Source organism: Podarcis pityusensis (assembly GCF_964106645.2).
Source record: "Podarcis pityusensis genome assembly, chromosome: 13".
In the NCBI taxonomy this organism is placed as follows: domain Eukaryota; kingdom Metazoa; phylum Chordata; class Lepidosauria; order Squamata; family Lacertidae; genus Podarcis; species Podarcis pityusensis.
This window is the reverse complement of record NC_138038.1, coordinates 19,397,339-19,419,715: the sequence shown is the minus strand read 5'-3', so window position 1 is coordinate 19,419,715 and position 22,377 is coordinate 19,397,339. Positions and strand designations below refer to the sequence as shown.

Genomic DNA, 22,377 nt, shown 5'->3' with positions numbered 1-22,377 from the left:
ATGGAAAAACAATTATTGTACTGGAGGCAGGCGGGGGGGACATACGGACACACCAGTCTTATGCAGGAATAACACTCATATGGGGGTTATATTCTGGAGGCCTGCACAAATGCAAAAATCATGCAAGAGGCTAGGTAAAAGTAAAGGGACCCCTGACCATTAGGTCCAGTCGTGGCCGACTCTGGGGTTGCTGCACTCATCTCGCTTTATTTGCCGAGGGAGCCGGCGTACAGCTTCCGGGTCATGTGGCCAGCATGACTAAGTTGCTTCTGGCGAACCAGAGCAGCGCATGGAAACACCATTTACCTTCCCACCGGAGTGGTACCTATTTATCTACTTGCACTTTGACATGCTTTCGAACTGCTAAGTTGGCAGGAGCAGGGACCGAGCAACAGGAGCTCACCCTGTTGCGGGGATTCGAACTGCCGACCTTCTGATCGGCAAGTCCTAGGCTCTGTGGTTTAACCCACAGCGCCACCCATGTCAGGCCTCTAAATGCCTGTTCCTTTCTGCTCTTGCTCCTGCTCTCTCTCTACACACAACTCTCTCCTCAACTAAAGCTGCTACGCTACCCCATAAGTCAGCTGCTAGGCAGGGAGGCTGAGCAGCCTAAATGAATGGGGCACCTCTGCTCTCTTTGGGCATCTTCTGCCTTCATTGACATCCTCTCTGGGCTCCGGGGAGGATGTCCTCTCAAGCACAAGGAGTCTCGAGCTCTCCATTTCCTGGTTTGAACCTATTTATTTATTTACCAGTGCCACGCGTATTCGTGGTTGCACACGAGCTGATCACATATAACCGGGGGGGGGGAGGGGTTGACGACACACAATGTCTGCATACACAAACTGTATGCAAATCTGGGTCTCCTCATTTGGCGATGAATTTCCTCATTTCCAATAACCCAGCTCACGCTTGCTAGGAAAGGCTGCCCTTTCTCAGCCTCGCCAAAACAGCAGAAGCTGTCAGTGGTGTAGCATGGGTTGTCAGTGCTCGGGGCAGTGTGGAGAGGGTGGGAGGGAGGGAAAAGGACGGATTACACATGCACATTCAACTGCCTAGTGGCACCAACAGCGCCCAGGAAGTTGTCTGGAAAGGTCCCTTCCTGGTTTGCACAGAGAAGCCGTTTTCAACGGAGCCCAGCGACTGTATTGAGGCAGCACCAGGTGCTGACATTTTGTGCCCCCTAACAATCTTGCACCTGGGGCAACCGCCCCTGTGATCCCCTACACACACGCTACACCACTGCCAACCATGCCCTAGTATGGGGCTTGGGATACCAGCCCATTACCCATCAGACGGACTCATAACCTGCGAGGCAGACTTCTTGCGGCTGAAGGCCTCATTCTTGGGGGAGGAGGTGGGGGAGGCAGTGCTTCCTGAGGAGGCGGAGCCTTTGCCGCTGTCCGTGAACCAGGAGAAAGGCATGAAGGTCGAGGCAGAGGAGCGGCTGGGGCCCTCCATCAGCTCCCTGCAGGGAAGGGGGACAAGTATAAACAGCAAGGAAATGGGGTTGCAAAGCTGACGATATAACTTGCGATAAGAAAAATCTGGGGGGGGTCGCGGGATTGGAAAAGAGACTTCCACTGGAATACTGACATAGGTAAAGGTAAAGGGACCCCTGACCATCAGGTCCAGTCGTGACTGACTCTGGGGTTGCGGCGCTCATCTCGCTTTACTGGCCGAGGAAGCCGGCGTACAGCTTCCGGGTCATGTGGCCAGCATGACTAAGCCGCTTCTGGCGAACCAGAGCAGCACACGGAAACGCCGTTTACCTTCCCACCGGAGTGGTACCTATTTATCTACTTGCACTTTGACATGCTTTCGAACTGCTAGGTTGGCAGGAGCAGGGACCGAGCAACGGGAGCTCACCCCGTCACGGGGATTCGAACCGCCAACCTTCTGATCAGCAAGTCCTAGGCTCTGTGGTTTAGCCCACAGCGCCACCCACGTCCTTTGTGCAATACTGGGATCAGAACTAAGTGCTAAGGTGCTGGAAAAGCAGTATTGGAAGCAATTTCAGTCACGCAAGTGAGAAATGATAAATAATCTGAACTGATACAATCATTATATAGTGGAACCTTGGTTCTCGAACTTAATCCGTTCCAGGAGTCCGTTCGACTCCCGAAACCGTTCAGAAACCAAGGCACAGCTTCCAATTGGCTGCAGGAGCTTCCTGCAGCCAATTGGAAGCCGTGGAAGCTGTGTTGGACATTCAGCTTCCAAAAAACGTTCGCAAACCGGAACACTTACTTCCGGGTCTGCAGCGTTTGGGAGCCGATTTGTTCGACATCTAAGCCATTCGGGAACCAAGGTACCACTGTACTGTTAAAAGAACCAATAAACTGCATGGTATTTTGTTGCATTTAGCTATATTTCCTTATTCTATCTGTACAAGATTCACTTAAAAAATAAATCTTAATTTTTATTTATTTTTATTGTGATCAGGATGGGGAGCATGAATCCAAATATGAAACATGGTCAGAGATGGATTAGTTTCACATATATGCCTCAGCACAGTTGTGAAATTTCCCAAACTCTCCCCCCAGATTTAAGTTTGATGAGGCCCTACGCTACTGAAGGTAATGGGGCCCTTTATATGTCTAGCTGTCCTTTGTCAACAACAAATTGTCGCTGTTTTTCGTGTTGGATATATGCTATATGGTAATTTATGGACCTAATAGGTATCTAGAGCCATTTGCACATAACAGAATATGTATTTTATCATAGTAATTATTGAACTGAAATACAATTAAGAAGTATATTAATACTGAAATAATTATTAAACTAGCCTAAAATGATTTTTTTATTCATAACAAACTTAATAATGCAAACACATTGGTATTTGGCAATAACAAAAGTTCCTTTAGAAACGCAATGTACAAAGACTCATAATCTAGTCCCTAGAAACTTGCTATAACATGAAATAATAATAGGTGTAAATATATGATGCAAACTACTACTGATTATGAATAGCAGAATGTAGGCACCCTATATATAGAAAGGAGCAAACCAGTGATATTTTAGGGAGCAGGCTAGCAGGCGGGGCCCATGACTTACATCATAGGGGCCTACACAACACAAAACATTGTTGCTGTATGTAGGTTTTATTTGATTTGTTTTTTATCTTATATTTTGGAAATGTACATCCAGTTTTTTCCCCTCTAAATTTTGTGGGGGCCTAAGCTATAGCTTGTTTAGCTTATACGTAAATCCGACGCTGCTCCCACTGTTTGGGGACTACATCCCTCATCCCTGACCACTGGACCTGCTAGCTAAGGATAATAGGAACTGTAGTCAAAAAAAACAGCTGGAAACCCAAGTTTGGGAAAACCTATAAAAGCTATCACTAGGGACACAATTGCATGGCACTTTTTTGGGTGGATGTTTCTGACGCCCCTCTATTATGTGTGTGCGTGCGCATGTCTGTGTATCACCCACCTTCCACATAATTTCCAGGGTTCCACGAGAAATCAGTTTGAGAGGAGCCTCAGGAAATTGCCAATTGCTTACCTGTTGCCCATGGAGAGACGATTGCCCCCTTTTTCTTTCCTGCTCTTCCCAGAAGATGCCCTTCGGAGGGTGACCCTGTGCATCAGGAAGGGGACAATTAGGCACATGTGGAAAAATCAGGTGCAGTTCTGAGATATGTAGAAAGCACACAAGCAGAGGGGGCTGTGAAAGAGACCCCAAAGATACCAAATGAATCAGTGTGGTCCACTCCTTGTCTCTGAATAGCCAGCTTTCAAGACTCACCCTAAATCCAGAAACTTCCGTCGGGTTTTCTTGTCGAGACCAATAGTTGGGCTTGCAGGATCTGGCGGGCTCGTGTCCCGGCTGTCATCTGGAAGGGGAAACGGGGAGGTGAGAGGGAACAGTGTTTAATTTCTGAAATGAGAAGTGCTTAGGCCAAAGCCTGATACACAAATAATGTAGGGATTTTAACCACTTTTGAATTAGCCTAAGTTTTGATGCCTGTGTTTTCTGACTGCTGTATGGAAAAGCACATGAACCTGACCTTTGAAGAGTTTGTAAGTAAACATTATTAGCTTTCCAAATGTGTGGTCTTTTTCTGTGCTACGGAAAATGGAAGACTTTAGAAGGACCTTAGAAGAGCATATTTTAAAGGCACAGAAGCCTATATTACATGCTTTGCGTTGTTGCATATTTTGTGGTTTTAAATATCTGCTGGGGTTCTTTCACCAAAGATTTCTTGCTGCCAAACCTGGATTTTGGCATCTGGGAAATTCTCCTTTTTCTACTCCCCCCGCCCGCCAACCAACTTTCTGCACATGCTCAAGAGCTCTGTTGTTTTTACTAATATTTCCCGTGTTCTGCGCATATGGCCTGGGGTTGGAAAACTAAGCTCTGAAATGAAGCCCTGGCTGAAATGAAGGCTTGGAAAGATGTGTAAGGAATATTATTCAAGCGCAAATGTTTTACAATTAATGTATTCATTTAAATAACCTTAAAACATCAATTACTTCCCTTCTTTTCTTTTCATGGTTCATTTTGCATAACATAAATCTCTGCATATTTTACATAAACTATACCATTCAGTGGCGCTGTGGTCTAAACACAGAGCCTAAGGCTTGCCCATCGGAAGGTCAGTGGTTTGAATCCCCGCGACGGAGTGAGCTCCCATTGTTCAGTCTCAATTCCTGCCCACCTAGCAGTTCAAAAGCACATCACAGTATAAGTAGATAAATAGGTACCGCTCCGGCGGGAAGGTAAACGGCGTTTCCGTGCGCTGCTCTGGTTCACCAGAAGCAGCTGTGTCATGCTGGCCACAAGACCCAGAAGCTGTCTGCGGACAAACTTTGGCTCCCTCGGCCTATAGAGCGAGATGAGTGTGCAACCCCAGAGTTGTCCGCGACTGGACCTAACGGTCAGGGGTACCTTTACCTTTACCTTTTATTCCATTATTACATCCATCAAAACTTATTTACACTGCTGAATTTATCTTAATGCTGCCAACGTTTTCAAGTGTACACAATTTCCTCCCATATATTCAGTAAACATTTTCCAATCTTCTTTAAACTTATGTGCTTCTTGTTCTCTTATTCTATATGTTAGTTCCGCAAGCTGCATATATTCTGTCAGTTTTAAGTTGCCATTCTTCTCTAGTTGGGACTTTGCTCATTTTCAATTTGGGGACTAACAAAACACTGGTGGCATACAGAAATAACCTTTTCTTGAGGTTATTGTGTGTTTACTTTCTTTAAGAACTTACAGGATATTTCTGGGAGGATGGAGGTATAACCTTTTCTGCATCAAATCAATCTGCAGGTAGGTTTGTGCATCTGCAGACAGGTTATGTGCCCTTTAGGTACTTCTTTCCTCAATGATGACATGTTTTGTGGCAAGGTCTATGGTTTCCCCCAGCCCCAAGCTGCCCAGAGCCCCTGCTTACCTTCACTGTGCCTCTCCCTGCGTGCATAGATGGGTGAGCTGTCTGAACTGTGGCAGGACTTGGGCGAGGAGCTGGTGGGGGTGCCCCCTAAGGCCTCCTGGGAGGAGGTGTTGGTCAGAGGTCGGTAACGGATGAGGGGCGACGACGGCTGCTCTTCCTGCTCCACCGACCTCCGGACTGTCGGGGCATCAAAGGAGAACTCGCCGGCGCGAGTGAAGGGCGAGGAACCGGAGAGAGGAGATGAGGCCTGGAGGGAACCGTGGAGAGGAGACCTCAGGCGGTGGAGAGGGCTTCCACAGCTATCACCCGCCTGCAAGGAGAAGCAGATAGAAAAGAGTCCAGCTGCCCGGGCATTCTGACTGCAGATGGACTTGCATGCCCAGTGGACCAGGAGGGGGGTCTCAGAGGACAACAAATAGCCACCTAACCATCCATGGTAACGATACTAATACAGTAGTAATATAGTGGTACCTTGGGTTACATACGCTTCAGGTTGCATACGCTTCAGGTTACAGACTCCACTAACCCAGAAATAGTGCTTCAGGTTAAGAACTTTGCTTCAGGATGAGAACAGAAATCGTGCTCCGGCGGCGCGGTAGCAGCAGGAGGCCCCATTAGCTAAAGTGGTGCTTCAGGTTAAGAACAGTTTCAGGTTAAGAACGGACCTCCAGAATGAATTAAGTACTTAACCCGAGGTAACACTGTAATAATGATAATGATGATGATAATAATAATAATATTAATAATAATAATAATAATACAGTGGTACCTCTGGTTGAGAACGGGATCCGATCCGGAGGCCCGTTCGCAACATAAAAAGAGCGCAACCTGAAGCACCATACCTGCGCAGGTGTACAGCGTGATTTGGTGTTTGTGCTCATGCGCGAAGCGCGATTTAGCACTTCCGTGCATGTACCAGCGGCAAAACCTGGAAGTAACCCTTTCCAATACTTCCGGGTCGCCACAGAACGTAACCTGAAAGAACGTAACATGAAGCAAACGTAACATGAGATATGACTGTAATATTCATTCATTCATACCCCGCCCATCTGGTTGGGTTTCCCCAGCCACTCTGGACCGTTCACAATAAAATCTTAAAAACACGATAAAACATCAAACATTATAAACTTCCCTAAACAGGGCTGTCTTCAGATGTTTTCTGAAAGTCAGAGAGTTGTTTATTTCCTTGACATCTGAAGGGAGGGCGTTCCACAGGTCAGGTGCCACTACCAAGAAGGCCCTCTGCCTGGTTCTCTGCAACCTCATTCTCCCAGTGAGGGAACCACCAGAAGGCCCTTGGAGCTGGACCTTAGCGTCTGGGCAGAACGATGGGGATGGAGATGCTCTTTCAGGTATACTGGGCCAAGGCCATTAGGGCTTTAAAAGTCAGCACCAACACTTTGAATTGTGCTCAGAAACATCCTGGGAGCCAATGTAAGTATTTCAGGACCGGTGTTTCATGGTCCCAGCGGCCACTCCCAGTCACCAGTCTGGCTGCCGCATTCTGGATTAGTTGTAGTTTCTGGGTCACATTCAAAGGTAGCCCCACGTAGAGCGCATTGCAGTAGTCCAAGCAGGAGATAACCAGAGCATGCACCACTCTGGCGAGACAGTCTGCAGGCAGGTAGGGTCTCAGCCTGCGTACCAGATGAAGCTGGTAGACGGCTGCCCTGGACACAGAATTGACCTGCGCCTCCATGGACAACTGTGAGTCCAAAATGACTCCCAAGATAGCGTCTTGAAAACGCCCAATAGTCTGGAAAAGCAGATGTCATTTGCGATCTTGGTTGGAGAGAGGCCAACACAGCACCCAGTAAACCAGGTGAGAACAGGATTTCTGCCCGGACACTGCTTCCGACTGCAGTATTCCGGATATGTCCGGGAAACTCCCTACTTAGGCCAGCCTTCCCCCAAAATTTGTTGTTGTTTAGTCGTTTAGTCGTGTCCGACTCTTCGTGACCCCATCGACCAGAGCACGCCAGGCACTTCTGTCTTCCACTGCCTCCCGCAGTTTGGTCAAACTCATGCTGGTAGGTGCCCATAAAATGTTTTGAACTACAGCTCCCATCAGCCCTAGCCAGCATAGCCAATGATCAGGGATGATGGGAGTTGTAGTCCAACAGAACTGCAGAGGGCACCAGGTTAGAGAGGGCTGCTGTTGGCTGTTTCCTGACTGTTCTGGTTTTGGCCACCAATTTCACATGGTGTTTCCTGATCGGTTAAATGGGTGAGAACTTTCAAGCCACTTACTGTTTGGGAAATAAATACCGACTCAAAACAGCTAGGCAGGGCACAGCTTCATGGCTCACAACCTGTTTCATTAATGTGAAAATGAAAATGTGAAATTGCAGGTTGTGCCGGATGATGCTTCTACCTTGATATGGCCCAAACATGGAGGGAAGTAATGACACCTGCAAATGCAAGCAAGCGTCACTTGATTCATATTCTAATGGAATCTGGATCCACATATCTTTTGCCTATGCATGCTTAACTGTGCATATGTAGGTGACTTTTGGACATTCTGTCTCTCTTTGTACAGGTGGGGCTGGCAAACTGGGTGCTTAGCAAGAAGGAGATGCACACACTTCCTCCCCTCTATGTGCTGGGATTGTAGTAATTCTCTAATCGGCACCTCCAGATCTTTTCTTAGAGATTTCATCTGAGGGCTGGAGTGCAGTGAGTACATTATGGGGACAGAAGGCAGCTACTAGCATTCAGTAGGATTCAGATATACAGTGGGACCTCAGGTTAAGTACTTAATTCGTTCCGGAGGTCTGTACTTAACCTGAAACTGTTCTTAACCTGAAGCACCACTTTAGCTAATGGGGCCTCCTGCTGCTGCCATGCCACTGGAGCACGATTTCTGTTCTCATCCTGAAGCAAAGTTCTTAACCCGAGGTACTATTTCTGGGTTAGCGGAGTCTGTAACCTGAAGCGTATGTAACCTGAATCATATGTAACCCGAGATACCACTGTACCCTAGTGCCGTCCAGAATTGCTAGGGACTCATTATGAGGTTGTGGGCAAGGCATTATCTCTCAGCCTCAGTTCCTCAGTCTAGAAAATGGGGATACTGTGGCCTATCTCACTGGACTAGAATGAGGAAAGACATAAGACCCCCAGCGAGATCAGCCCATTAAGTTCAGCATCTTAGTTCTCACAGTGACCAACCACATGCCAGTGGGAAGCCCACAACAAGGACAAGAGGACAATAACGTTCTCCTTCTCTTAGGCCACAGAAATGAGGGTCCCACATCATACGGCCTCTGAATCTAGAAGGTGCCTATAGCCATCGTGACCTGTAGTCATGGATGGACTCATCCTCCAGGAATTGGCCCAATCTGCTTTTAAAAAGCCATCTAAACATGTGGCCATCAAGTACAATCTGCAATTTGCAAAATAGAGATGAAAACGCTAATGGACAATAAATGTATCTCTATAGAACTGTTATAACTTAAAAACTGGCATCTGAATGGGTGAACTGGCCCCACCAGGGATTCTGTTATTGGGGTGATTAATGGTTTATCTGTGATATTATATGTAGGAATAAATGAAAAGTTGGACCAAAGGCTTATCCAGTTTAGAACCTTGTTTAACAATGGCAAACCAGATGAAAGTTACTTATTTTCCTTTTATTTAAAAGCGTTTATTTACTGCTTAATGTTTAAAACTAAGCGATGCACGACACAGAAGCAAAACAATGTCGTGGAAGCAAGAACACAACATAAAACTATTAAAATGGTTATGTCGAGGCATATAAAACAAGAGCTTGGGTACTTAATGAACGCTCAAACTTTCACCTGGGCAAAAAGGTATATTTTCCACAAGTGATCTGAAACAACTGGTGGCTGCTGTTTCACATAGCAGTGAAAAGGGCATCCCATAATCCAAGGGAAATAGTGTGAAATGCCAACTTTTGGGTCACTGCCCTATGATATTCTGTAAGGTACGGTACCACGAGGGTATTTTGCCCAGATGATCGTCAACCTGTTCAGACCCAGAAACCATTTTTAACCCAAATATGCCTCTGGGACCCCTTTTCTTAACCCCAGTGCCAACCTGAATAAAATCAAATAAAATAGGGGAGGCAGCTAAGCCTTGCCTTGCATAGTCAATCACAAGAGGCAGCACACATGCACCATTTGAATGGCAATGCCCATCAACTTTGGGTTCTCCCCTCAAATATTTTATTGGGGGGGGGGGAGCAAAGGGACCTCAGCCCCCAGGAGTTGGCTCCTATCCTTTCACCCTAGATTTGCATGCTGGCAGTGCTCCTGCTGCGCCCCACCTGAGATCTGGCTGCAACCCCCCAGTGGGCCTGTCAGTGACCTTCCAGGTCCACCCAGGGGTGGGCAGCCTTCTAGGCAACATGATTTGATCCCTTGATGTTTCAACCACCAGGAGATGAACAGGCATCTCTGAAAGCCCAAACCAAGGAGATGATGCTTAGGATACAGGGGGTGGTGGGTTCACCTGCGAGCTCAAGGCAGACGCTCCAAGTGTCCCTATTTTCAAGGGACAGTCACAGATTTACAGAAGCTGTCCCAGTTTCTGATTTTAGTACGGGATGTCCCACTTTTCCTTAAAGGTAAAGGGACCCCTGACCATTAGGTTCAGTCGTGACCGACTCTGGGGTTCCGGCGCTCAACTCGGTTTACTGGCCGAGGGAGCCGGCATACAGCTTCCGGGTCATGTGGCCAGCATGACCAAGCCGCTTCTGGCAAACCAGAGCAGTGCACGGAAACGCCGTTTACCTTCCCGCCGGAGTGGTACCTATTTATCTACTTGCACTTTGACATGCACTTTGACATCAAGGTGGTAAAAGGTAAAGTAAAGGGACCCCTGACCATTAGGTCCAGTCGTGACCGACTCTGGGGTTGTGGCGCTCATCTCGCTTTATTGGCCAAGGGAGCCGGCATACAGCATGACTAAGCCGCTTCTGGTGAACCAGAGCAGCGCACGGAAACGCCGTTTACCTTCCCACCAGAGCGGTACCTATTTATCTACTTGCACTTTGACATGCTTTTGAACTGCTAGGTAGGCAGGAGCAGGGACTGAGCAACGGGAGCTCACCCCGTCACGGGGATTCGAACTGCCAACCTTCTGATCAGCAAGTCCTAGGCTCAGTGGTTTAACCCACAGCACCACCAGCGTCCCTACCTTAGGAAGTCCCTATTTTCGTCAGAGAAATGTTGGAGTGTATGGAAGAGACCAGTGCCGGATTTACGTATAAGCTAAACAAGCTATAGCTTAGGGCCCCACTCTCTTGGGGGTGCCCAAAAAATTAAAAAGGAAAAAAACCTGGATGTACATTTCCAAAATATAAGATAAAAAGCAAAGTAAATAAAACCTACATACAGCAACAGTGTTTTGTGTTGTGTAGGCTCTTATGATGTAAGTAATGGGCCCTGCCTGCTAGCCTAAAATATCACCGGTTTGCTCCTTTCTATATATAGGGTGCCCACATTCGCCATGGACTGGTTGCATAGTAAGATGTGCAAATGGCTTGAGATACCTATTAGGTCCATAAATTACCATATAGCATATATTCAACTCAAAAAAGCAGCAGCAATTTGTTGTTGACAAAGGACAGCAGACATGTAAAGGGCCCCATTACCTTCAGTAGCTTAGGGCCTCATCAAACCTAAATCCGGACCTGGGAGAGACTGTCGTTACTGAGGCTCCACCCCGCGGGGTGTGTGCGTTGGGGGTTGAGGAGGGTTCGTTGCAGGGTAGACTTGATTTAAATCAAATCGATTTAAATCATGATTTAAATCATGAGTCAGTGAAACTTGATTTATATCACTAGTCAGTAAGACTTGATTTAAATCATTTTTTTACAGAAAGACTCACTCTTGCTGGTATAATCTTAATATTTACAACCAGACAAAGGTTTCATTTTTGGAATGATAAATTTTCAGTCATTTTTACAGTAATATCAAAAATTACTGATTTGGTTATACTATTAGAAATACATAGGCAGATAATTATAAAATTATTTTGAGGTTTAATGAGTTAACAGTTTATATTTGGACAACTTTTCTGCTATACTTTATTGGAAGGAGAAAAACAATCATTTCCTTCATAACAATTTAAATAATTTGTTTAACTGAAACAATAACATTATAGCATATGTATCCATGTTTGTTAACTGATGTGGTTAAACAATTTTTTATTTTTATTTTTTTAAAAGCTTAGTCTGAAGTTTAGCACACATGGAAAAACTTAAAACAAATCCTTATTACCTGATGAATAGCCTTTGGACTATAAGGTAACTTCAATAGAAAACTATCATTAGAAAAATTTTCCTCCAAAAGCATTTTATTTTTAAAAAATCCGATTTAAATTTTAAAAATCCAATTTAAATTTTAAAAAAATCTTATTTAAATTTTAAAAATATGAGGTTTTTTTATTTTTTTTAATTCATTGATTTTTATCCACCTTGGTCCGTTGGTGGAGGGAGTGAGAAATATCCCTGTTTTCATCCGTGGGATGTTGGAGGGTCTGAAAGCGAGAGTAATGCATAGGTAGATATTTGGTGGGGCATCGGCCGGGCACTGACTGTTATGTACTGAAGTTCTCACCCTGGGCCAGCAGGGGGATACTGTAGATAGTTTTCACTCAGGTCCACATATGCAAATAAGGAATTGAAAGTGACGTTCCGTGATTGGCTAGTTACAGAAAGTGGTTACTGTTGCATTGTAGTGGAGCTCTATATAAGCAGGCTGGCTGAACCCTTCAGTACAGTTCTGTTTTGGCCTGGGAATAAACAAGAGCTGTTTGAAGAATCGCTGTGTCGTCTGATATGTTCACCCACAACTTAACACTGACCTTTTTCTCCAGGATATCATCCCCTTCTGTGGAGCTGACACTGTCTCTCAACCGGGACCTGGAGGGGCGCTGCCGCCTGCCTTTGGCGGAGAGCTGGGCTCGGGCCTTCTGCAAGCTGCTGTCCAGCCTCTGGGTCTCTGGAATCACATCATTAAAATCTGGGGGTGAAAGAGAGAAACGGGAAGGGGGGCAGAGCGGTGGCAGGCGAGGAAAAGCGAGCGTGAGAGGAAGAGGTCAGCATAGAAGCGGCCGGGGGGGCGGCCGCGGGAGGAAGGATGGAGTGCGGAGAGGGCAAGATGCAACGTAAAGGAAGGAAGTAGGGAAGCGGGGAGGGGGCAAACGAGTGAAATTCAAGCCCCACCGAGTAAGGGGGACACAGAAAAGGGGTGGTGGAATGGAGGGCAAGAAGGGAAGGAGACACACAGAGAGAGCATTCAGAGAAGAGAAGAGCACAGTCGTCATTCAGTAGTATCCTTTCAAAGACATGACCTCCCAGAACAGAACAGGCTACCTATAGGGCGGGCATCCTATTACACCTATTGGCCTGGGAGACCCTCGAAATGTCCCTACTTTCCAGGGACAGTCCCGTTTTTCCAGAAGCCATGCCAGTTTCTGATTTGATCCCGGAATGTCCCGCTTTTCCTTAGGACGTCCCTATGTTCATCGGAGAAATGTCAGAGGGGATGGAGTTATGCGACCCCCCCCCAACCAAGGAGGTAACTAGACAACCTTTAGAAGACACCTGAAGGCAGCCCTTCAGGGAAGTTTTTAAAAATGTTAATGTTTTGTTGTTCTTATTTACCGGTATGTTGGAAGCCCCCCAGAGTGGCTGGGGCAAGCCAGTCAGATGGGCAAGGTATTATTATTATTATTATTATTATTATTATTATTATTATTGAATACAGTGTCCCTATTGGTTAGATTGCTCTCAACTAGGGCCACGGCCTTTTTAGTACTGGCCCCGACTTGGTGGAAGCTCTGTCACAAGAGACTAGGGCCCTGCGGGACTTGACATCTTTCCTCAGGGCCTGCAAGACAGAGCTGTTCCGCCTGGCCTTTGGTTTGGAATCAGTCTGACCCTTATGTTTCCCTCCCCTTACGGTTTTGATCTATGGGCTACTTTTAAAATGAGGCTGCATTTTAAACTGTATTTTAAATTGGGTCCCCCCCCTTCCTATTATGTTTTTATTGTAATTTTACTGGTGTTAGCCGCCCTGAGCCCGGCTCTGGCCAGGGAGGGCGGGGTATAAATAAAATTTATTATTTTTATTGTTATTTTATCGGAGAAATGTTAGAGGGTTTACATGTGGAGACTTGTTTAACTTGCCCCTACCGCAGGGCTGGGGGACCCCGTTGAAGTTAGGAAATCTCAGCTCTTCCCATTTTGATTTAAAAACTATGTTCCACCCACCCCTCACTTTACACACGAACGAGGAAGGCAGCGTGAACAAGAAACACGGCTGAAGCAACATAGTTTGGCTGTCAGGACTCCTTTTCAAAATGGCACCCGGCGTGTGTTTTAGAAACGGCAGCAACTGAATGGAAAGGGCAGCAAGTTGCTGCTGTTATTGCTGCTGTTATTACTCCACTTCCTATAGGATTTTTCCACCTCAGGTGGCAGAAGAACTAGACCTTAGGTAGAGGCACCATTTCTGTTCTGCCTTAAGCAGCAAAATGTCTTGGGTCTGAAGCACTGGGCTGACAGAATGTCTTGTGGGGTTTTTTAAAAAAAGTTTTCTTACCGTTTTTTTACAGTCAGTGTTTTAGACTCCACTGCTTCTGATTTATTTTTTAGTGTGAGCCTTCCCAAATGTGCCGAGGATTACAAATGTCCCAACTAAGTAATAAAATGCACTGTATTTCAGTTTAAATTATAATAATTCTTTCTAAATTTTCTTCTATTCCTATAAATCAACATGTGCAAATTTTATGCAAATCTATGCCACAAGGTAGCGGTGGAGGAAACTACAACTAATCCAGAATACAGCAGCTAGACTGGTGATTGGGAGTGGCCGATGAGACCATATAACACCGGTCCTAAAAGACCTACATTGGTTTCCAGTACATTTCTGAGCAAAATTCAAAGTGCTGACCTTTAAAAGCCCTAAGCGGCCTCGGTCCAGTATACCTGAAGGAGCATCTCCACCCCCATTGTTCAGCCCAGACACTGAGGTCCAGCGCTGAGGGCATTCTGGAGGTTCCCTATATGTGATAAGTGAGGTTACAGGGAAACAGGCAGAGGGCCTTCTCGGTAGAGGCGCCCTCCCCGTGGTACGCCCTCCCATCAGATGTTAAGGAAATAAACAACCACCTGACTTTCAGAAGACATCTGAAGGCAGCCCTGTTTAGGGAAGCTTTTACTATCTGATGTTTTATCGCTTTATTATTATCATCATCATCATCATTATCATCGTTAATTCTGTTGGGAGCTGCCCAGAGTATTATTATTATTATTATTATTATTATTTCCTCTTTTTCTGGTGATGTGCATGTGGTCACCCTGAATCTAGTGCAAATCGGCTGTGAAATATGAGTATCATGCAGTCAAATCCCAGATGTAACACAAACACACTGCGTTCCCAAAGAAGCATTTCCCCACTCTTAATACAGACATCTTATTTCTACTCAGAAGTAAGTTCTGTCAAGTTCAATGGGGCAAATTCCCAGCTGCAGACCAAGCCTCACATAGAGAAACATATTTCTTTTTCATTCATTTTCCCCCCCTTCAGACACAGAAGTACATGAGAGCTATACATAGACACATATGTCCACCTCTGTATTTCTCACACATATTTTTACTTTTGTTGCTGCTGTACACAAACACTATTTTGCTCTCTTTCTTCCTCCCCCCCCCCTGCAAATATACATTCAGCATCTTTCATGGAGGAATGCTATTGATGTGTGTGTGTGTGTGTGATTTAGTAGGGGGAAATGACGGCTGAAGAAAGGTTAAGCACCTTCCCTCTGTGCCACTTTTGCAATCATGTCCTTCTGAAGTGGCTTTTAAAGCAAACAAACGTAGCTGTCAGATTACAGTTCCCCACGTTCGCAGTTTGACCGCGGACTTTGACCCCGCCATGCGCAGATTTCAGTTCTGAGACAAAACCATTTATCCGTACATACCTCTCTCTTTCACACAAACAGACACCCACACACGCTTGCCTGGGCCCTCAAATGCTCCAATTATGCCCACACATCAACGGTACAGTAGTCCTATCTCCCTTGCCGTTTGCAACGCATGTTTGCGCCATCTCCCAACAGCGCCTTCCCTGCATACAGAACAGCCTCATGAATTAATCAGATCCGCAAGGCATCTTGAGGCAGGAAGCGCGAGGGGCTCGCTTGTTTGTGTGAGTGTGTGTGTCGCTGTGCGTGTAGCCATGTGTGCGGCGAGGTGTCTCCCGGGAGCAAAAAGTCAGCCATCGCTTAATTGACTACACAGGGATGCCGGGAGTGGGAAACGAGGAACAACGGTATCGGGAGACATGAAACATCAGCAAGCAAAGTTGGAGAGGTGGCAGAGAACATGTGCTTGCACATACAAGACAAAACACAACACTGCTTAGTTTTAGAAAGGGCTCGGGTTGCATGGATGCTCTCAGCCATAGGGCACCTGCTCCCCATATCCCAACTGCGTCGAGGCTGATTGTAGTGGTGCAGGTGGCTCTGTGGTCTAAACCACTGAGCTTCTTGGGCTTGCCAATCAGAAGGTTGGTGGTTCGAATCCGCACAACAGGGTGAGCTCCCATTGCTCTGTCCCAGCTCCTGCCAACCTAGCAGTTCGAAAGCACGCCAGTGCAAGTAGATAAATAGGTACCACTGTGGCAGGAAGGTAAACAGCGTTTCCATGTGCTCTGGTTTCCATCACGGTGTTCCATTGCACCAGAAGCGGTTTAGTCATGCTGGCCACATGACCCGGAAAGCTGTCTGTGGACAAACGCCGGCTCCCTCGGCCTGAAAGCGAGATGAGCGCCGCAACCCCATAGTCACCTTTGACTGGACTTAACCGTCCAGGGGTCCTTTACCTGAGAGTTTTCTGCACATGCTCAGAGATGCTTTCGTAATGCAGCCCCTTACATGAAATATGCATGCGTACATATGCAGAAATCTAATTTGGGCATAGATTTGAAAAAGCTGGGGAAAATCTGGCTCTGGGTGAATAATAGGATGAGGAACAGAAGAATGTGGAGCAGATGTAGTTTTTTGCACCGCCTAGATTCAGCTTGCCCTCATTGCAACCAGATATTCTGAATTGTTTACCATGAGCATTGCCACGATTGTTCAGGCAGGAAGAAAAGCATCACTGTACAATCGGAGTGACTGGGTGAGTCAGCCCTCTCCAGCACTCATTTCCATCCAACCATAGCTTTCAGGATATAAAACTTTCCAAGGTGGTACACAAGTAAAATTAAAATGCAAGAATGAAATACATAGCATAGAAAGGTACGTCCCAATGAGTTTTTATCAGTGTTTGACATCATGGAGGGAGCCCACACATTCATATTTTATTTAAGTAATTTTTAGCCTGCACTGCAGCCAAAAAAGGTTTCCTTCCAGAACGGCTTACAGGGTGATTTTTTTAAAAAGAGGGAGAAAGACTGCCCTCGAGATTACAATCTGAAAAACCATGGCACAAAAGGAAATTGGATTGGTGAGGGAGGAGGAAACAGGCATGCTCAGGTATAAGTTAATGCCTGGATTCTTAATTACAATTTCTTAACTAACGGCATATTATGGCCATGTTTTGGTTGTAGGTACTGAGAGCCTAACCTCCATCCTCTTTCCATTCCTTCTAAATCATGCCACCCCAGAAAGTTTTTGCACGGTGAGGTTCCAAATGCACCTCTGTGATTCAGAATGAGTAAGGCTACCCTTTTCCCCTACAATGTTTGCACTGCTTTGTGACTCTTTAAAGAGTTTTATTCATTTTGTTTTAGTTCTTTAGTTGCCCATTGAACAGTTTTAAGACGGAAGTCTTAACTAACCATTTTTTTAAGTGCCAGAAAAATGCAGACGACTATCCCCCTCCCCGTGACAGGGTAAGCTCCCGTTGCTTGGTCCCTGCTCCTGCCAACCTAGCAGTTCATAAGCACGTCAAAGTGCAAGTAGATAAATAGGTACCGCTCTGGCGGGAAGGTAAATGGGGTTTCCGTGCACTGCTCTGCTTCGCCAGAAGCGGCTTAGTCATGTTGGCCACATGACCCGGAAGCTGTACGCCGGCTCCCTCGGCCAGTAAAGCGAGATGAGCGCCACAACCCCAGAGTCGGCCACGACTGGACCTAATGGTCAGGGGTCCCTTTACCTTTTATTCCCCCTCCCACTTGGTTAAAGTTTCGTTTATCTACATTCTTTTAATGTTTTGTTTAAAATAAAGGGGAAGAAATCATTTTTAGGTTCCACTCCTCTTTCTATCTAAAGCTAGTGGGGATGTGGTATAGTGGTTAAAGTGCTGGGAAGGACGAGCACTGGGAAGACACGGGTTCAAATCCCCACCTCACTGTGAAGCTCACTGAGTGACCTTGAGCCAGCTGTTTTCTCTCGGCCTATAACCCACCTTACAGGGTTGTTGTGAAAATAAAATGGGTGGCGGGAAGCAGGCATGCCACCTTGAGCTTCTAATGGTGATGGGGGACTTAAGATATATACAGTGGTACCTCAGGTTAAGAACTTAATTCATTCTGGAGGTCAGTTCTTAACCTGAAACTGTTCTTAACCTGAGGTACCGCTTTAGCTAATGGGGCCTCCCACTGCCGCCACATGATTTCTGTTCTCATCCTGAGGTAATGTTCTTAACCCAAGGTACTATTTCTGGGTTAGCGGAGTCTGTAACCTGAAGCGTCTGTAACCCGAAGTACCACTGTATAGATGTACTAAAATAATATGGCACTGCTATTTCCCCCAACTCATATCTAGCACGTGTTCAGGGTGGCGAAGCCATAGAGCGCATGCTTTGACTGCAGAAGGCCCCAACTTCAATCTCACAGCATCTCCACTTAAAAGGATCAGGTAGCAGGTAATGAGAAGGATTTTCTCTTGCCTGAGTTCATAAAGAAGAGCTGGGGAACTGCAGACCCTCAAGCGCAGTCCCATCAGCTCCAGCCATCATGGCCAATGGTTAGAGGTGATGGGAGGAGCTTGCAACCCCATTTATGTTCCAGCTGTGTCTTAACATGCCAAATGGTCAGGATATGAGTATTTGAAAAGGAAGAAGGGGGCATCGCACAAGGAATAAATTCTTCTGGGTCATGCTAGAACGTGCAGAAAGTGACATTCCTCCCCCCCCCCCCCCCAGATTCAAGATGCAGATGAGAAGCTAGGATGGTGACCCCAAGCCCTGCCTCTCTGCCTCCTCCCCCAGACGCCAGGTTTGTAAGCTCAAAAGCACAGAAATGGAAAATGCCCAACAGGCAGCAATGGGCACCATGCCAGCAGCATCAAATTCTTCATCCAACAATGAGTGTGGCTGAGCATTGGCATTTTGTTTTGGGTCATTTTGCTCCATCCTTAACCCCCAATAGCTTGGTTTGTAGCTGTGTTTAGAGTTAATTCACACTGGACTTCCGGGGTGGCGCCACCAGCAATGGCAGACTCCCTCTGAACTGGAGGGACTAGCTCCGCGGGAAACGGGTCTTCTCCGCTACGGCGAAGCGGGGACCCTTTTAAAAATCACAGGCGGATGAAGCCTGTGACCATGGGGCTCGGCGGGCACCATTAGCGCCCCCCCAACCCGCTAAGGAACCCACTAACGGTCTCCGAAGTGAAGAGGAGGAAGTGGCGCGGTGCTGTGAGTCAACTGCTATTTCCGTGGAGCGAAGCCGCATAGCCGTTGCCGGAGAGCGCTGCCTTTTTCCTGGGACAATTTGGACTTTAAAATAAGCACCCGTGAGTACTTAGACTTTGAACAATTGGACATCAAATAAGGACTAACGAGTAGAAAAGAATTGGATTTTAAAAACTTACTCTAATTTGGTACAGAACGGGAAGGTCTAAACAGGAAGTCAGCCTTCCGTTCCTTTGTAAACAGAATAAAGCAAAGACAATTTAAACTAGAGCTCAGAAAATCGTCTTTAAAGGATTGGATTTCACCATTTAAAATTGTGGAACCCCCCTTCGACAGCAGGAGAAGGGGGGGGGATCTTTTTGGACTGTTTAAAGTGACTTTAAAGTAAAGTAACTTTCCTCCGTCCTGATCCTGGAGTGGGGTGTCAGGACTGACGTTTGAAGTTCATTGACCAAAGACAAGTGTTTTTGACAGATAGCTAAAAGAAGAGAAACATAGTGATTCCACTGTTCCCCTTCGCATTTTAAAGGAATATATATTGACAAAGTATCTCAAAAAGGGAAACTTTGTTGCAAGAACAAATAGAAGTTTTCCCCCTAGAGGGAGTCTGTGAAACTGTAACCAACTCCAGGGAGTCGGCAGCTGTTACAGATTACAACTGTGGGAACAGGCATCTGACCTTGCAGGACAATGTATTCAGAAGCTTTGTTGTGTGCTCTCTATAAAACAAATGCCCTACTGGAACAATTACACGAGAAGGTGAATTGGATGGCGACTTCGACTAGAAATTTTGAACAGGCAGTGGGAAATTTTGAACAGACAGTGGGAAAATATGTGGAGCCCACTCAGGAATTAAATCAGGAGTGTGTCTTGACAGAACAGGCCCAACAGGAATATGAGTTTTCGGATTTGACAAATGAACTTGGAAAAAGCCAGATTTGGAAAGGAAAAGTTTGGTTTGGCTTGGAAATGGGGGGCTGGATTGACCCCCCTATGCTGGGACGTTTGGACTTTTCAAATATGGCAATGGGCCGTGAGATGTTTGGGTTTGTGGGGGCTCTTAATTTTGGAGGGTCTTTGAAACATGCTTTTAAATACTACATGGAATTCAGTGTTGAATATGGAAAAGGGGCTGATCTGTCGAGAAGGGTTAAGAACATTGTCAAGCTGGAGTTACCACGAGCAGGAGACAAGGGAAAATACAGTTACAAATATGAAAAAGAGCTGCGGAAGGGACATGGAAGAGACTTGAGGGCCTCGGATATAAGGTTGCCAGGTTAATGGGCTAGATCGACGGGATAATAAGGACTGACAAAACCCGGAACCAGGAGGAAGGGACGTTGGATGAAGATTGGATTTGTTTGTATCTCTTTTCTCTACCATTAGAACTGTTTTATAAAATTGATGAATGTTAGAAAAATTTTGGAATGAAATTACTTGGCTTTAGCAAAGATGTTTAAAGAATTATGAAAGAATATTATGGTTATGAGAAGTTGGTAAGGATAAGATTTAAGTTTCAAGCTTTAAGGTTTATTTTATAGAAAGATAAGATTAAAACAGTTTAGGGTAATGTAATGACAGAATATTATGAAACATGGAAAGGATTTGCTGGGATAATTAATAACTAGGATACAAAGAAAGGGAGGAGGAGGAGGTCTAAGAAAGAAGGCAATGACAGTTAAGGATTTGAAAATAATGAATTTGTTTTTAAATGTTTTTAACGGTTTGTGATGTATTTTTGTATTTTTCTTTTTTTTCTGTCACTTTTTTTATTTTGAATTTTTACTCATATGGTGGGAAGGGTTTTTTTTTTTCTTTTTCTACTTTGTCAACTATTTTTATTTGTATTTTCTTCTGCTTCTATTTTATTTTTTGTAACACTTTGAAAATTTCAATAAATATCTTTAAAAAAAAGAGAAGAGTTAATTCACACTGCGCTCAGGGCAGGGCCTGCGATTTAAAATCTAGGGCCCTGGATGAACGTTGTGCTCGGTGTGTTTGCTTGGGAAACTGCCTCAGTCCCTGCAAGGAGTCACTGCACACAGGCTTTTGAACCACAGTGTAATAGAATACGTGCCGCCAATGTGAGAACAATTCACGGGAATTGTGTGTCTCCAACTTGCCATCTCTATGGGGGCCTTATGAAAGGGACACAGGTGGTGCTGTGGGTTAAACCACAGAGCCTATGGCTTGCCGATTAGAAGGTCGGTGGTTTGAATCCCCGCGACGGAGTGAGTTCCCGTTACTCAGTTCCTGCTTCTGCCAACCAAGCAGTTTGAAAGCACATCAAAGTGCAAGTAGATAAATAGGTACCACTCCGGCGGGAAGGTAAATGGCATTTCTGTGCACTGCTCTGGTTTGCCAGAAGTGGCATGACCCGGAAGCTGTATGCCTGCTCCCTCAGCCAATAAAGCGAGATGAGCGCCACAACCCCAGAGTCATCCGAGACTGGACCTAACAGTCAGGGGTCCTTTTACCTTTTTATGGGTGCCTTATGAATGTGAGAGTGTCTCTGAGCACATGCAGAATGTTTCCCTTGCCACGTTATTTTTGTTGTTATTGTTTAAACGTCTATCCCGCCCTTCATCCGAAGGTCACAGGGCAGTTTGCAATATAAAAAGACCCCCCCCAAAAAAACCTCCACCCTCCCACCAACATGCCACCTGTAGTGAGGGTCCTAGGAGGTTTACAAATGCTTCTTTTTAGGCGCAGCCCCTGGGTGGCGCAGGGATCGGGAGAGGCCGGGGAGGAATAAGGAGCTTACCGAAAACCTCATCCGCATCTTGGAGTTTGGAGGAAGACATAATGAAGTAAATCTGTGAAGGAAGAGAGAGATGGAGGGAGGGAGAGAGAAAGAGAAACAGTTGTCAGTCTTTACAACTGGCATGAGGAATCGCTAGACCTCCCTGTCTGGCACATGGGAGTCCCTATAAGTCACACCTCCTATTCAACCCTTTCCCATGCCCTTCCCAACTGGAATGTCTTCTTCAACTGTGATACAGTGGTACCTTGGTTCTCAAGCTTAATCCGTTCCAGAAGTCCGTTCCAAAACCAAAGCATTCCAAAAACAAGGCGCGCTTTCCCATAGAAAGTAATGCAAAACGGATTAATCCATTCCAGACTTTTAATAACAACCCCTAAAATAGCAATTTCACATGAATTTTACTCTCTAAGGAGACCACTGATCCACAAAATGAAACCAATAAACAATGTACAGCAGTCACATACACAATCAATCAATCAGGAGCTGAACTGGGTCCCACATGGTCACAAAAACAAAACAAAAAAAGCCTCAAAAACACAAAATAAATAGCAAAAACAGACAGACCTCAGCGTAACACTCTAAACAGAAGTG

General features: G+C 45.7%; 1 protein-coding gene across 2 annotated transcripts in view; it reads right to left on the bottom strand.

Annotated features, from left to right (window-relative positions):
• The window catches only part of SAMD14 (sterile alpha motif domain containing 14), a 34,475-nt gene that overhangs the window by 7,131 nt on the left and 4,967 nt on the right, over window positions 1-22,377 (bottom strand). The window contains exons 2-7 of one of the 2 annotated variants that reach the window (XM_080979430.1): window positions 21,787-21,838; window positions 12,242-12,378; window positions 5,411-5,720; window positions 3,754-3,841; window positions 3,511-3,585; window positions 1,309-1,468 (exon numbers count right to left, since the gene is read on the bottom strand). In XM_080979430.1, coding sequence (XP_080835556.1) covers window positions 1,309-1,468; window positions 3,511-3,585; window positions 3,754-3,841; window positions 5,411-5,720; window positions 12,242-12,378; window positions 21,787-21,826 — 810 coding nt within the window. In that variant the 5' untranslated portion in view covers window positions 21,827-21,838. Of the gene's footprint in view, window positions 1-1,308; window positions 1,469-3,510; window positions 3,586-3,753; window positions 3,842-5,410; window positions 5,721-12,241; window positions 12,400-21,786; window positions 21,839-22,377 lie in introns of both variants that reach the window. The other variant, XM_080979429.1, reaches the window with a different exon arrangement.